The 18023-nt window shown below is 43.2% G+C and overlaps 1 protein-coding gene across 2 annotated transcripts in view; it reads left to right on the forward strand.

The window, feature by feature from the left end:
• Window positions 1–18023, forward strand: part of LOC133536506 (leucine-rich repeat transmembrane neuronal protein 4) — a 268946-nt gene that overhangs the window by 16933 nt on the left and 233990 nt on the right. For both annotated transcript variants that reach the window (XM_061877087.1, XM_061877088.1), the window contains exon 2: window positions 9348–10909. In XM_061877087.1, the coding sequence (XP_061733071.1) occupies window positions 9348–10909 (1562 nt within the window). The remainder of the gene's footprint in view (window positions 1–9347; window positions 10910–18023) is intronic.

The raw sequence follows: 18023 nt of genomic DNA on the forward strand, positions 1-18023 counted from the left end.
GGGGACAGAAGCCCAGACTTTCCTCTCCCCAGCCATTTTCCCAATACTATCAATTTTGCCATTTTTGCAGAATGTGTGGTGGGCTGGTGAACGATTAGCTTTGGACACCCCTGTCCTACAGCATTCCACTTCACTTGCAGGGAGCTGTTGATATCAAGGGGAATCCGAAAAGATAGAAAAACAAAACAAAACCACAGTTTGCTGTGTGCGTACATTGTCGTTATGACAACATTCTTGCAAAACTTGTGTGCAGTCTTCGAAAAAGTGGCACAAATTCAATTCATTGTTTTGTAGCAAGTGTTGAAATGGCTGTAAGTTGGCAGCCAGTGCCATCATCCCCAAGATAATTGGAGACTAATAGGACTGGCTCAGACTGGTTGCAGGGTTTCTCTCCCTCTTCTGTTTTACTCTTTGGCATCCCTGAAAAGCTGCAAGTCTTTTTCGCAACTTGCTGGTTCACATTGTTGTTTGCTATGTTGAGAATTGACACCTTACTGTATTTGTATACCAGAAAACTCAGTGTAGGGCAGGGGTGCCCATTACGTCGATCGCGAGCTACCAGTCGACCGCGGGGGGGTGTGTCAGTCCATCTCCAGCCAGGCTTTTAAAAAAATAGACCTAAAAATGAGTGATCATCAATCTTCACCAAGACGTCACTTAAATGACATTCACGGTACCGGAGGGTCTTGTGAGATGACGCTGGCTGCTGCAAGATCATTATTATGAAAATATGACCGAGAGGAAGGCGAGAAACACTTTTTATTTCAACAGACTCTCGCGCCGTCCCTTCCGCCAAAACTCTAAAGGCCGACTGCACATTTCCTATCTTCACAATAAAAGCCCTGCTTCATGCTGCCTGCGCTAACTAAATACAGAGTCTCGGAAAACTGGCGTGCACAAGCGATCCCTCAGAAAGCTGGCGTGCACATCACTTGTGCACGCCAGCTTTCCGAGACTCTTATTTTGTTAGCGCAGGCAGCATGAAGCGGGGCTTTTATTGTGAAGATAGGAAATGTGCAGTCGGCCTTTAGAGTTTTGACGGAAGGGACGGCGCGAAAGTCTGTTGAAATAAAAAGTGTTTCTCGCCTTCCTCTCTGTCATTTTTTCATAATAATGAACTGGCAGCAGCCAGCGTCATCTCACAAGACCCTCGGGTGCCGTGAATGTCAATCAAGCAAGCTACGGAATTTGCCGCCAATGTTTTTCTTGTAAAGTGTATGGAAGCTGGATGAATTAGATGCCAAAAACCAACCACTTTCATGTGGTATTGTACAGAAAGGACAACCTTTTTTTTTCAACTCCATTTGAAAATGTGGGCGTTATCATCATTACTGTCTGATTCCAATCAATGCAAGTCATCAGAATCAGGTAATACACCAACTTATATTCTTGTCTTCGTGAAAGAAAGACATCTATATGTGTTACACATGCTTGTATTATCATTAAACACATTTAACTTGTTTACAAAAACGTCTCTTTCATAAATAAATAAATATAAATGATATATATAAATGAGGTAGATCCCCTCGAGTTAGTCAATTGAAAAGTAGCTCGCCTGCAGAAAAAGTGTGGGCACCGCTGGTGTAAGTGGATTTGAACTTGTGTGTAAAAATAATGGAAGGGCGAGGTCAAGGACAGGCAGCCTGGATTCATTCGGAACTATAGCATGAAACCAGGGTAGTTACGGGAGAACAGAAGCACTGGCAGAAGGTAGATGATGTAAAAGGTGGTCGGGACAAAGCGCTTGAGTGACATCTAAGAGGGTGACTTCTGCACCTTTGTGAATATCATTAGAGGAGGCATTAGTGCATAGAGCGCTCATTAAAGCACACGAGGCTGCAGGTAGGCCGCCTCGGACTGAATATGAAGGCAGTCGCTTCTAATAAAACAGACCTCTTAAAAAAGCAAGAGAGGGTTGTCTGCGTCCTCGTGGCATGAGGATAATACGCTGGTGGTCAAAAGTTTACATACACTTGTAAAGAACGTGATGTCACGGCTGTCTTGAGTTGCCAATCCTTTCTACAACTTTTTTGTGATAAAGTGATCGGAGCACGTACTTGTTGGCACGCATGCCAACTTTGAGACCTCCAAGTTTGGAAGGTGGGGGCGTGGTTAAGAGGGGAGGAGTATATTTACAGCTAGAAAACTTCAGATTGGATTTTAACCTATTTAAAACATAACATCAACAATATATCTTTATTGTGAGAAATCATTAAGATGACCAGTGGTTCCACAAAGAAAAATATCATTAATTATTAATAATAACATAGAGCTAAAGGTAAATTGAGCAAATTGGCTATTTCTGGCAATTTATTTAAGTGTGTATAAAACTGGTAGCCCTTCGCATTAATCAGTACACAAGAAGTAGCTCTTGGTTTCAAATATGCAAATAGTAGATGGCAGTATTGTCCTGTTTAAGAGTGTCACAACATTGCTGTTTACGGCAGACAAACTGCTTTATGTGACTGCTGTTGTTGTGTGTTAATGAAACTGCCAAACAATAAATCCACGTAAGGTCATCAAGATGACCAGTGTTTCCACAAAGATAAATATCATTAATTATTAATAATAACATAGAGTTAAAGGTAAATTGAGAAAATTGGCTATTTCTGGCAATTTATTTAAGTGTGTATCAAACTGGTTGCCCTTGCATGAGCAATAATCAGTACCCAAGAAGTAGCTCTTGGTTTCAAAAAGGTTGGTGACCCCTGCCGTAGATGTTACCGTCAAATATGCATGTATAGTAGATGGCAGTATTGTCCCGTTTAAGAGTGTCACAACATTGCTGTTTACGGTAGACAAACTGCTTTACGGTAGACGAAAATGTGACTGCTGTTGTTGTGTGTTAATGAAACTGCCAAACAATAAATCCACCTAAGGTCATTAAGATGACCAGTGTTTCCACAAAGATAAATATAATTAATCATTAATAATAACATAGAGTTAAAGGTAAATTGAGAAAATTGGCTATTTCCGGCAATTTATTTAAGTGTGTATCAAACTGGTAGCCCTTCGCATTAATCAGTACCCAAGAAGTAGCTCTTGGTTTCAAAAAGGTTGGTGACCCCTGATGTAGATGTTACTGTCAAATATGCATGTATAGTAGATGGCAGTATTGTCCTGTTTAAGAGTGTCACAACATTGCTAGTTACGGCAGACAAACTGCTTTACGGTAGACGAAAACGTGACTGCTGTTGTTGTGTGTTAAGGAAACGGCCTAACAATAAATCCACGTAAGGAACCAAGAACTCGCCCTCGTTAATTCTACAGTTATAACGTCATTGGGCAGGCTCTCTGTTTATATTGTGGGAAAGCGGACGTGAAAACAGGCTGTCGACACGTCACTCAGGTCCGCATGGAGCTGGAGGGGGCGTGGCCTCCAGCTCCGCCTGAATTTCGGGAGATTTTGGGGAGAAAATTTGTCCCGGGAGGTTTTTGGGAGGGACGGAAAATCCTGGAGTATTAATAAGTGTGCTTGTTGGTCCAGAAAAACAACATCCATGAAGTTTGGTTCTTTTATGAATTTATTATGGGTCGACTGAAAATGTGAGCAAATCTGCTGGGTCAAAAGTATACATACAGCAATGTTAATATTAAAGTTAAGTTAAAGTACCAATGATTGATTACCAATGAAATCAGTGCATTTAATTGAATATGGGTTGAAAAGGATTTGCAAATCATTGTATTCCGTTTATATTTACATTTAACACAATTTCTCAGCTCATATGGAAACAGGGTTTGTGCACAAAGTCCCATAAGATCATAGTTCTTAAAAAGCATCAGGAGGAACATGATTGATGATGTATAATCAAGCCGGGACGAATCATCTGCATACTTTCACGGTTCCTTCCATCTGCAAAGGATGATGAAAGATTATTCTACAACAACAAAAAAATAAAATAAATAAACAAATGTTTCCCCTATCCGTCATTCTTTGACACACACACAAATACACATATGGGATTCGCAGATGCTCGGCAGGAAGCAAAATGGCTATGTCGGAAAAAGCATATGTTCGATCATGCCTTTCAGCTATTTTATTTCAGGGAATTATCGCTAACAAATCCTGCAGAGATTACGCTGGAGCTGAAAAAGCACACAAGTAGCCATAAAGATTACAGGTTCAAAAAAGGTCAGCCGCTGCTTTTTATATTTTAAACACAACCCGATCCTCGAAGTAAGTTGTCCGGCGTTGGCGCCTGCCAACGTTTCACGTCTTTTGTGTCACGATCCGTGGTCTGGATTATGTTTTTTATTTTCAATCTAAGACTCCTGCGGTCCCTGTTTTTTGTGCACCCGTGTTTGTTTTGGTCACCATGGTTACTTATTACTTCCATCTGCTTCCGATTAGTGTTCACCCGCTCACCTGCTGCCTGAGCACTAATCAGAGGCATTATTTAAACCTGCCCTGCCCTCCGGTGAGGGCTGGAGTATTCTGTCAGGCAGTGGTGGTGTAGGTGACGAACCCCAAGATGCAGAGTTGGAAAATGAAAACATGGTTTTAATGTTCAAAAAATAAGGCAAGGAAACCAGAAACCAGGAAACAGCAAACAGGGACACGAGTCAGGATCCAGGGAATAGCTCTCAGCTTCCAAAAAAAAAAAATGCAGTCCACAGCATACAGCAAACAATACTCCAGCCCTCACTGGAGGGCAAGGCAGGTTTAAATAATGCCTCTGATTAGTGCTCAGGAACACTAATTAGAAGCAGGTGGAAATAATAAGTAACCATGGTAACCAAAACAAACAAGGATGCACAACAGGAACCGACGGAGTCTTAGATTGAAAATGAAAAAATAATCCAGACCACAGATGATGACATTTTGTCCAGGAATTAAAAGCACGCAGAAGTCGAACGCAGGCGTGGCTCACCTTGGTAATGGCATTAAAGGCGGTGTTTGATGCTTGATGTTGCCGTGAGGCGCACACCTAAGTAATGGATATCCCCGCGCCACCTTCTCAAGGGGAAGTCAATATATTTTAATGACAGGTCATTAGCGACTCTGTAAAGAAAAAAAACGATTTTAATGGAAATGACTCGGTCCCCTTTTGAACGAGAAGCAATATGACAGGAGGGCCACGGAGCATTCTTGTATTTACCCATTTTCAAGCAATCTTTATTTATTGCTCTAATGCAACAAAATATTGTTCTTATCCGTACTGTAAAGTTCAATTTTGAAAGAAAACAAAAGGAAGTAGATTCACCCCTTAACAGGGGCAAAGCATTTGTGGTTACAATTGATATATACAATTAATTCAACATTTTAAATATACAATTTTGTTAAATCTAGGGTTGCCACCTTCTACCAAAATAAAATACAATAATAAGCAGGGGCGTCCATGATAACGTTGCTTGGATGGCAAGATATGTTGCTCCCAAACCTGTATGTACCTTCCAGCATCGTTGAGGGAAGTCAGGTACTAGGCCTTTGCCAAGGGCCACCTGGGGTAACAGTAGTGAAAGGGTTAAGCTCCTAGTGTTCCAAGACCCCATTGAGGAGCCTCCACTGCCACATGCACTCTAACGTCATGCCCAGGACACAGAGTATTCCAGAGTACTGGAGCCCGAATAAAAATCGCTCTTTAGCCCACATACTTTTTTTAGACTCTCGGAATCCCTAATAAGCCGGAGTTCTTTGAACGCAGATTTCTTGCCGGGACATATGGTACAATACAATCAGCAAGATAGGATAGAGCTAGGGGTGTAACGGTACGTGTATTTGTATTGAACCGTTTCGGTTCTGTTAGGAGGTGTACTGAAATAGTTTCCACACGGACATATTAAGTAGCGCACCGCAGGTTGTGTAAACAATGCAGAGCGAGGCACAACACACGGCAGGCTAGCATCGACTGGGCTAGGACAACATTCAAAAGCCAGAGCTGGAAGACCCTCCTGCCTCTTTATGATATCCCGTTTGGGAACACTTTGGCAGCGTGGTGCGATACAACAATGAAGGACGGAGGTTTGTTCAGCAGCAGTAGGGTACGCTTCTGCCAACTCGTCAAACATGCTAACTCTTTTGAAGCGGCACCACCGCGTTCAAGCAGCCTCTCCTTGGCGAGTCAGGCAGGGCTGAAGCAATAACAAATGTTTTTATGGCAGCAGATTTAAGACAATCCATCCATCCATTTTTGACCGCTTGTCCCGTTCGAGGTCGCAGGGGGTTGCTGGATTGCATTAAAAACTAGATTTTGACCCACTTCTATGGTGGAAAAACAAAAAGCCCATATATCCTCTTACTGCCAAGTTAGCCAAGCTGGCTATTTAGTTTTTATTGTATATATTTTGGCCACTTTAACCTTGGCAATGGACCCTGTGTGTATATGTATGTTATGCCATTGTTTACAAATTTGGTAGATAAATAACCAAAACATTTATATTTTGTTATTTTCTTACCGTACCGAAAATGAACCGAACCGTGACCGCTAAACTGAGGTACGTACCGAACGGAAATTTTTGTGTACTGTTACACCCCTAGATAGAGCTAGACCGTTTAGTATTTTTTATGGGAATAGTAAAACCTTAAAGTCGCATCTTAGTCGAATCTTTGTGAGTAAGCGCATGTCGGAAATGTCTTTAGCTGAATTTAAAAGCAGGGGGCAGAATTATTACTGAATGTGCTATGCTTCATAATCCGATCCGTCGTCTAATCGTTTAGATAATCAATGACGTGTCGAGCATCAACATAGTCGTTAGTTGCAGCCCTGATGGGTGCAAATAAATGCATCTCTGCTTAACTAATATTAAAACAAGCTGCTCGAAATAGTTAAACAGAGCACACACAAGGCTTTGCTAACATGGAGCTGTTTTATTATTTGTTATGTTTTTATCCACCCTAATGACTCTCAGCCTTGGTTGGAGTCTTGAAAATCACAAAACAGTGAGTCATTGCAGCAATTTTAAATGTTGGTCGTCACGTTTAATGAGTCAAGCTAGTCTACTCTTCTCGGTGAATCAATAGATTTGGATGTCTCATTAAAATGTGCAGGTGGCAAAGCAGGAGAGCTGCGTCTATGATTCAAATTGGATGATTATGAATACTTTTAGTGTAAAGATATGGTTTTATGTTCATGTGTTTATAAAAGCAAGACTGGTGTCCTTCCAACTCACACACTTGTACAAAACCTAAAAGCATCAAAGTTAGCACGTTGTGTAAATCATAAATACAAACTGAATTCAATCATTTGCAAATCATTTTCAACTTATATTCAAGTGAATTGACTACAAAGACAAGATTTTAAATGTTCGAACTGAGAAACTTATTTTATTTTTTTTGCAAATAATCCTTAACTTAGAATTTAATGTCAGCAACATATTGCAAAAAAAGTTGGCACAGGGCCATTTTTACCACTGTGTCACATGGCCTTTCTTTTTGACAACACTCTGTAAATGTTTGGGAACTGAGGAGACCAATTTTTGAGGCTTTTCCGGTGGAAATCTTTCCCAATTCTTGCTTGATGTACAGCTTAAATTTAATAACAGTCCGGGGTCGCCGTTGTGCTATTTTACGCTTGATAATGCACCACACATTTCCAATGTGAGACAGGTCTGGACTACAGGCAGGCCAGTGTTGTACCCGCACTCTTTTAATACAAAGCCACACACGCAGAAAAAGGCTTGGCATTGTCTCACTGAAATAAGCAGGGGCTTCCATGATAACGTTGCTTGGATGGCAGCTTATGTTGTTCCAAAACCTGTATATACCTTTCAGCATTAATGGTGCCTTCACAGATGCGTAAGTTACCCATGACTTGGGTACTAATACACCCCCATACCATAATAGATGCTGCCTTTTGAAATGTGCACCTAAAAAAGTCCGGATGGTTCTCTTCCTCTTTGGTCAGGAGGACACGACATCCACAGTTTCCAAAAACACTTTGAAATGTGGACTTGTCAGACCATAGAAGACTTTTCCATTTTGCTTCAGAACATTTCATACGAGTTCGGGCCCAGCGAAGCCGGTGGCATTTCTGGGTGTTGTTGATAAATGGCTTCCGCTTTGCAAAGTAGAGTTTTAACTTGCACTTACAGATACAGTGATTTACTTTAGTTACTGACAGTTGTGTTCTGAAGTGCTCCAGAGCCCATGTGGTGATATCCTTTACACACAGAGGTCTTTTTTTGATGCAGTACCACCTAAGGGATCGAAGGTCACGACCTTGCCACTTACGTCCTGTGATTTTTCTAGATTCTCTGAACCTTTTGATGATATTACGGACCTTAGATGGGGAAATCCCCAAATTCCTTGCAATAGCTCGTTGAGAAATGTTGTTCTTAAACTGTTCGACAATTTTTTCAGAAACTGGTGACCCTCGCCCCATCCTTGTTTGTGAATGACTGAACATTTCGTGGAAGCTGCTTCTATAACCAATCATAGCACCCACCTGTTCCCAATTAACCTGTTCACCTGTGGGATGTTCCAAATAAGTTTTTGATGAGCATTCCTCAACTTTTTCAGTCTGTTTCGCCACTTCTGCCAGCTTTTTCGAAACATGTTGCAGGCATTAATTCCAAATGAGCTTGTATCTGCGAAAAATAAGAACGTTTACCAGTTCGAACGTTAACTATCTTGTCTTTGCAGTCTATTCAATTGAATATAGGTTGAAACGGATTTGCATATCATGGTATTCTGTTTTTGTTTACCATTTACACAACATGCAAACTTCACTGGTTTTGGGTTTTGTACATCAATCATTTCATCATGAAAAAAGATGACTACTTGAGGATGCCTGTATGTACTTGTTCATTGGAAATTACATTTTACATGATCTTTGTGGTGAAGAAGGAGCTGAGCCGGAAGGCAAAGCTCTCAATTTACCGGTCCATCTACGTTCCCATCCTCACCTATGGTCATGAGCTTTGGATCATGACCGAAAGGATAAGATCACGGGTACAAGCGACCGAAATGAGTTTCCTCCGCCGTGTGGCGGGTCTCTCCCTTAGAGATAGGCTGAGAAGCTCTGCCATCCGGGAGGAACTCAAAGTAAAGCCGCTGCTCCTCCACATGGAGAGGAGCCAGATGAGGTGGTTCGGGCATCTGGTCAGGATGCCACCCGAACGCCTCCCTAGGGAGGTGTTTAGGGCACGTCCAACCAGTAGGAGGCCACGGGGAAGACCCAGGACACGTTGGGAAGACTATGTCTCCCGGCTGGCCTGGGAACGCCTCGGGATCCCCCGGGAAGAGCTAGACGAAGTGGCTGGGGAGAGGGAAGTCTGGGTTTCCCTGCGACCCGACCTCGTATAAGCGGAAGAAGATGGATGGATGGATGGATGATCTCTGTTATGTTTCATGCTGTAGCTGATCTGCTTAACACTTTTATATCTCACTCTTTTTTCCCCCCATGCAGGCTGTGCTCTACAACGTCGTTGGCTTGTAGTCCAACTCCTGATGCAGGTGTGGCTTGCAGCAAGCCCGGCTCTAACAGATCGCCAATGCCCAAAGAGCTGTCGCTGCGATGGAAAAATCGTGTACTGTGAGTCAAGTGCATTCCGTGACGTTCCCAAGAACCTCTCAGGAGGATGTGAAGGACTATCGTTAAGGTACAACAGCATCATGAACCTTCGAGCAGGTCAGTTTGTCGGCCTTAACCACCTCATCTGGCTTTATTTGGACCACAATTACATCACATCTGTGGATGGGATGGCCTTCCAGGGAGTTCGCAGGCTCAAAGAACTCATCTTGAGCTCCAACAAAATCACATCTCTTCACAACACCACGTTCCATCCTGTACCCAATTTGCGTAATCTGGACCTGTCATACAACAAACTGGAGGCTTTGCAGCCCGGGCAGTTTCAAGGCCTTCGGAAGCTACTCAGCCTCCACGTACGTTCAAATTCACTAAAGATCCTGCCGTTACGTCTCTTCCAAGATTGCAGAAATCTTGAGTTTCTGGATCTGGGTTACAACCGTTTGCGCAGTATCACCCGGAACGCACTTTCAGGTTTAGTCAAACTCACAGAGCTGCATCTGGAACATAACCAGTTCTCAAAGATAAATTTTTCCCATTTTCCTCGCCTGTACAATCTGCGGGCACTTTACCTTCAGTGGAATCGCATTCGCTCAATGAGTCAAGGCCTGACCTGGATTTGGGGCTCTATCCAAAAGCTCGATTTGTCTGGGAATGATCTGTCAGAGCTAGATGCTGTGATTTACCAGTATTTACCCAACCTGCAAACCCTAAATTTGGACTCCAACAAGTTGACCAATGTATCCAAGGAGACAGTGGATGCCTGGATCTCTGTCACTACAATCAGTCTGGCGGGAAATGTTTGGGACTGCGGCCCAGCCATTTGTCCTCTTGTATCTTGGCTAAGAAAATTCCGGGGTGCAAAGGAGACTACAATGATTTGTGCCTCTCCAAAGAGAGCCCAAGGTGAAAAAGTGATGGACGCTGTTGAAGCCTTTGGTGTTTGTCAATCAAACCCAGCGACGATGCTCACAGCTAGCATTCCTGCAACTCCATACAGTGTTGTACAGCAGCCGGGAAATCACCCATCCATTTTGGTATTCCCCACTGGTTCTGGAAAGAAAACAGAAGGATCTATTAGGGGCCCAACGTCATCAGCTGTTACCCAAAGTGTGGCACTTCCCCCAGATCAAGACATGGAGCCTGTGTCCTTCCACAAGATCGTTGCTGGAAGTGTTGCCCTTTTCCTTTCCGTAGCTATGATCCTGTTGGTAATCTACGTGTCATGGAAGCGCTATCCTAGTAGCGTCAAGCAATTGCAGGAGAATTCATCGGCGGCTCGCAAGCGCCGCAAGAAGTCAAGGGAAACAGAACGCACCTTGAGCTCTCCCTTGCAGGAGTACTATGTGGACTATAAACCCAACAACTCCGAGGCCATGGATGTGCTGGTCAACGGCACCGGAACCTGCACTTACACCATCTCAGGCTCCCGAGAATGCGAGGTATGACCGCCGCCACTTCTCCTAAACACAATTCACTCCACAGCAAGACCATATGAGGTAATTATTTACTTTGCTTTGATAGAAGTCTTGATAGAGTCACAGGTCAGATGTTTGTTTTGGAATCGAGGGTGTTTATCAATTATTTCTAACATATTTTTTTGATTACAGAGTTAGTCTTGTTTTTAAACAGTTGGTTGTGAAACCTTATCTCTGCTGAGATCCAGTTGTTTGCTCTATGATTTTAAATGTACCTGATTTAGTTGGACAAACAGTTGATATTGGCTTAAAGTGTGCAGTTTGCATGTTCTGCCAAAACTTTTATCTTTCTCTCACGGCCCAATAAACTGTGTTTTAATTTAAGATTTGAAATGTGTGCATGTGAATCAGACTTTGGATTGAGGCTGGGCATCGGTCCCACAGTTCTCAGCGTAAGTCAGAGGGGAAATACTCCCAAACTTTTCCATGATTCCGAGCATCGACAAATAGGAAATTAATGATGAGCTGTTCTATAAGAAGTGTTGCATTCTGCAGATGTTGTTTTTGCTGTCATTGAAGGTAAAGCGGCATGAAGAATCACAGATCATGATAAATCTTGCTTGAATCCCATTTTCCAGATTGTGATTCTGACTTTATAGAAACAGAACTGTAACTCCAGATAGCTGCAAACATGACTGACAACAAATCATTTTTGGTGTAATGCAAAACAGGGAAGAATGAAAATGCAAAACAATCCCTGTTCAGCCAAAGGAGACACTGCAATATAATGCTCATACATCCATGCATTTTCTCCCGCTTGTCCTTTTTGGGGTGGCGGGGGGGTAAGACTGGGCGTTATGGCCTTTTTTTAATATCTCGATGTTTTTAGGCCATATCGCGCTATACGATATATATTACGATATTTTGCCTTAGCCTTGAATGAACACTTGACACATATAATCACAGCAGTATTATGGTTCTATGTTTCTACATTAAAACATTGTTATTCATACTGCATTCATTCATATATGCTACTTTTAAACTTTCATGCAGAGAGAGAAATCACAACTGAGTCACTTGACCAAAAGTGTATTTATTAAACAGTTATTAAGCAGTGGCACAAACATTCATGTCATTTCCAAAACAGAAAGTGCAAGACAGTCAGAGACATTTTAAGTGTCAAATAAAAATGAGCTGCATAATAGGAAATCAAATAGTATTATGTGGTAGGTTACTACAGACGTTATTAAAGTCTCTTCATTCTTTAGCGAGTGACTTTTCAAATGATGCTACATATTAGCAGTAATGCTACTTTTTATAGCAACACTTGACAAATTACGGTTGTCTGTTCGACATATTCCCACTTGAACCTGAACCACCGCCAGACAATGGACCCCCTGCTGTTTTTATTGATCAGTTTGCAGCCGAGTGTGAAGCGACCGGAATGAGAATCAGCACCTCCAAGTCCGAGTCCATGGTTCTCGCCCGGAAAAGGCTGGAGTGCCATCTCCGGGTTGGGGAGGAGACCCTGCCCCAAGTGGAGGAGTTCAAGTACCTAGGAGTCTTGTTCACGAGTGAGGGAAGAGTGGATCGTGAGAGGTGCGGCGTCTTCAGTAATGCGGACGTTGTACCGATCCGTTGTGGTGAAAGGAGCTGAGCCGGAAGGCAAAGCTCTCAATTTACCGGTCGATCTACGTTCCCATCCTCACCTATGGTCATGAGCTTTGGGTCGTGACCGAAAGGATAAGATCACGGGTACAAGCGGCCGAAATGAGTTTCCTCCGCCGTGTGGCGGTTCTCTCCCTTAGAGATAGGGTGAGAAGCTCTGCCATCCGGGAGGAACTCAAAGTAAAGCCGCTGCTCCTCCACATGGAGAGGAGCCAGATGAGGTGGTTCGGGCATCTGGTCAGGATGCCACCAGAACGCCTCCGTAGGGAGGTGTTTAGGGCACGGGGTAGACCCAGGACACGTTGGGAAGACTATGTCTCCCGGCTGGCCTGGGAACGCCTCGGGATCCCCCGGGAAGAGCTAGACGAAGTGGCTGGGGAGAGTGAAGTCTGGGCTTCCCTGCTTAGGCTGTTGCCCCCGCGACCCGACCTCGGATAAGCGGAAGAAGATGGATGGATGGAAGTCTTCCTTCATTTGTTACCAGATCCGCACCTTCTTTCTCTCGTATTACCACTGGTACGGCTACGTTAGCATCACAGCTAACGTTACCCAGTCTGCTGCCTCTCTGCTGGGCGAGGGCGTGTACGTATGTGACGTATGAGGTGACAGTATGTGACGTATGAGGTGACAGTATGTGACGTATGAGGTGACAGTATGTGACGTATGAGGTGACAGTATGTGACGTATGAGGTGACAGTATGTGACGTATGAGGTGACAATATGTGACGTATGAGGTGACAGTATGTGACGTATGAGGTGACAGTATGTGACGTATGAGGTGACAGTATGTGACGTATGAGGTGACAGTATGTGATGTATGAGGTGACAGTATGTGATGTATGAGGTGACAGTATGTGACGTATGAGGTGACAGTATGTGACGTATGAGGTGACAATATGTGACGTATGAGGTGACAGTATGTGACGTATGAGGTGACAATATGTGACGTATGAGGTGACAGTATGTGACGTATGAGGTGACAGTATGTGACGTATGAGGTGACAGTATGTGACGTATGAGGTGACAGTATGTGACGTATGAGGTGACAGTATGTGACGTATGAGGTGACAGTATGTGACGTATGAGGTGACAGTATGTGACGTATGAGGTGACAATATGTGACGTATGAGGTGACAGTATGTGACGTATGAGGTGACAATATGTGACGTATGAGGTGACAGTATGTGACGTATGAGGTGACAGTATGTGACGTATGAGGTGACAGTATGTGACGTATGAGGTGACAGTATGTGACGTATGAGGTGACAATATGTGACGTATGAGGTGACAATATGTGACGTATGAGGTGACAATATGTGACGTATGAGGTGACAATATGTGACGTATGAGGTGACAGTATGTGACGTATGAGGTGACAATATGTGACGTATGAGGTGACAGTATGTGACGTATGAGGTGACAATATGTGACGTATGAGGTGACAGTATGTGACGTATGAGGTGACAATATGTGACGTATGAGGTGACAGTATGTGACGTATGAGGTGACAATATGTGACGTATGAGGTGACAGTATGTGACGTATGAGGTGACAGTATGTGACGTATGAGGTGACAGTATGTGACGTATGAGGTGACAATATGTGACGTATGAGGTGACAGTATGTGACGTATGAGGTGACAGTATGTGACGTATGAGGTGACAATATGTGACGTATGAGGTGACAATATGTGACGTATGAGGTGACAATATGTGACGTATGAGGTGACAGTATGTGACGTATGAGGTGACAGTATGTGACGTATGAGGTGACAGTATGTGACGTATGAGGTGACAATATGTGACGTATGAGGTGACAGTATGTGACGTATGAGGTGACAGTATGTGACGTATGAGGTGACAGTATGTGACGTATTAGGTGACAGTATGTGACGTATGAGGTGACAGTATGTGACGTATGAGGTGACAATATGTGACATATGAGGTGACAGTATGTGACGTATGAGGTGACAATATGTGACGTATGAGGTGACAGTATGTGACGTATGAGGTGACGTATGAGGTGACAATATGTGACGTATGAGGTGACAGTATGTGACGTATGAGGTGACAGTATGTGACGTATGAGGTGACAGTATGTGACGTATGAGGTGACAGTATGTGACGTATGAGGTGACAGTATATGACGTATGAGGTGACAGTATGTGACGTATGAGGTGACAGTATGTGACGTATGAGGTGACAGTATGTGACGTATGAGGTGACAGTATGTGACGTATGAGGTGACAGTATGTGACGTATGAGGTGATAGTATGTGACGTATGAGGTGACAGTATGTGACGTATGAGGTGACAGTATGTGACGTATGAGGTGACGGTATGTGACGTATGAGGTGACAGTATGTGACGTATGAGGTGACAATATGTAACGTATGAAGTGACAATATGTGACGTATGAGGTGACAGTATGTGACGTGTGAGGTGACAGTATGTGACGTATGAGGTGACAGTATGTGACGTGTGAGGTGACAGTATGTGACGTACGAGGTGACAGTATGTGACATATGAGGTGACAGTATGTGACATATGAGGTGACAGTATGTGACGTGTGAGGTGACAGTATGTGACGTGTGAGGTGACAGTATGTGACGTATGAGGTGACAGTATGTGACGTATGAGGTGACAGTATGTGACGTATGAGGTGACGGTATGTGACGTATGAGGTGACAGTATGTGACGTATGAGGTGACAGTATGTGACGTGTGAGGTGACAGTATGTGACGTACGAGGTGACAGTATGTGACATATGAGGTGACAGTATGTGACATATGAGGTGACAGTATGTGACGTATGAGGTGACAGTATGTGACGTATGAGGTGACAATATGTGACGTATGAGGTGACAGTATGTGACGTATGAGGTGACAGTATGTGACGTATGAGGTGACAGTATGTGACGTATGAGGTGACAGTATGTGACGTATGAGGTGACAGTATGTGACGTATGAGGTGACAGTATGTGACGTGTGAGGTGACAGTATGTGACGTATGAGGTGACAGTATGTGACATATGAGGTGACAGTATGTGACGTATGAGGTGACAGTATGTGACGTATGAGGTGACAGTATGTGACGTATGAGGTGACAATATGTGACGTATGAGGTGACAGTATGTGACGTATGAGGTGACAGTATGTGACGTATGAGGTGACAGTATGTGACGTATGAGGTGACAGTATGTGACGTATGAGGTGACAGTATGTGACGTATGAGGTGACAATATGTGACGTATGAGGTGACAATATGTGACGTATGAGGTGACAGTATGTGACGTATGAGGTGACAATATGTGACGTATGAGGTGACAGTATGTGACGTATGAGGTGACAGTATGTGACGTATGAGGTGACAGTATGTGACGTGTGAGGTGACAGTATGTGACGTATGAGGTGACAGTATGTGACGTATGAGGTGACAGTATGTGACGTATGAGGTGACAATATGTGACGTATGAGGTGACAATATGTGACGTATGAGGTGACAATATGTGACGTATGAGGTGACAATATGTGACGTATGAGGTGACAGTATGTGACGTATGAGGTGACAATATGTGACGTATGAGGTGACAATATGTGACGTATGAGGTGACAGTATGTGACATATGAGGTGACAGTATGTGACGTGTGAGGTGACAGTATGTGACATATGAGGTGACAGTATGTGACGTATGAGGTGACAGTATGTGACGTATGAGGTGACAGTATGTGACGTATGAGGTGACAGTATGTGACGTATGAGGTGACAGTATGTGACGTATGAGGTGACAGTATGTGACGTATGAGGTGACAGTATGTGACGTATGAGGTGACAGTATGTGACGTATGAGGTGACAGTATGTGACGTATGAGGTGACAGTATGTGACGTATGAGGTGACAGTATGTGACGTATGAGGTGACAATATGTGACGTATGAGGTGACAGTATGTGACGTATGAGGTGACAGTATGTGACGTATGAGGTGACAGTATGTGACGTATGAGGTGACAGTATGTGACGTATGAGGTGACAGTATGTGACGTATGAGGTGACAGTATGTGACGTATGAGGTGACAATATGTGACGTATGAGGTGACAGTATGTGACGTATGAGGTGACAGTATGTGACGTATGAGGTGACAGTATGTGACGTATGAGGTGACAGTATGTGACGTATGAGGTGACAGTATGTGACGTATGAGGTGACAGTATGTGACGTATGAGGTGACAGTATGTGACGTATGAGGTGACAGTATGTGACGTATGAGGTGACAATATGTGACGTATGAGGTGACAGTATGTGACGTATGAGGTGACAGTATGTGACGTATGAGGTGACAGTATGTGACGTATGAGGTGACAATATGTGACGTTTGTAAGTTTGTGCCCTTGCTGTCTGTGAGAAGGAGAGACAACAAAGTGTGAGAAGAGCCTGAAGTGTAACGCCCGAAGCTAAAAGCAACTGTGTGAGAACGTATACTGGAATATTACGATGTAGTCATTTTCTATATCGCACAGAGACAAACCCGCGATTTATCGTATATATCGATATATCGCCCAGCCCTAGCAGGGGGGTGCTGGAGCCTATCTCAGCTGCATTCGGGCGGTAGGCGGGGTACAATTTTGTGCTAATGTGGGATCTTTCTCCGCATGTTTGATATCTGTTTAGAAAGAAGCATTTACATTTAAACTCACTTCATGCATTATTAATCATTAGATCTTGTTGTTGCTTTTTCCATTTTATTATCAAATGACAGTTGTTCAATCTCCCAGTGACAATGACTGCTTGGCCAAAATTACAGACAGGAAGGAAATAGCTGCGCTGTTAGAGTTTTAAGTACAGTATGTCATTTTCAACAACGACTATACTTGGAATACATTGACGCGTATTTGTATTCAAGCCAGGCAACGAATACATTTGGAATATCAATGCTTTTTACATACTACTGCTGATGTAGCAGTCTAACGTAGAACCCCCCTCACTTGCACTGCACATTTTGATTTGATGTTGTTTATGCACATATATTAACTGCATCATTTTAAACATGTATTAAGAAATGTTCCACTACTCTTTATGCTCCAGTATACTGATTATCCTAATGAACATATTAATTCGTATGATCCAGCGTGCAACTTAACAGGATCTTCTGATTTCCTTGTGGTCTACATAGCATGCAATGGTGGTTCTTTAGGTTCAAATGTTGCATCGATTATGTTTTACGGACCATCTTCATGTATGAGCCAGTCTGCCCCACAACAAAAGGATATAGAAAAAGAAGGATTGTATTGACGACAATGTCGGACTATAACGGCAGACTCGCGCAAAGCTCTTGTGTGGTTTTCGGGTCTGTGGGAACCGTTTTCATTGTTTATTAAAAGAAAAATGATACAATTAATTAATTTTTCAAACTCAGACTCATTGTTTTGGCTCATTTTCTGTGTAAAACATATATCAGAATACATATTTAATGA

This window comes from Nerophis ophidion, linkage group LG17 (assembly GCF_033978795.1).
Source record: "Nerophis ophidion isolate RoL-2023_Sa linkage group LG17, RoL_Noph_v1.0, whole genome shotgun sequence".
NCBI classification, from domain to species: domain Eukaryota; kingdom Metazoa; phylum Chordata; class Actinopteri; order Syngnathiformes; family Syngnathidae; genus Nerophis; species Nerophis ophidion.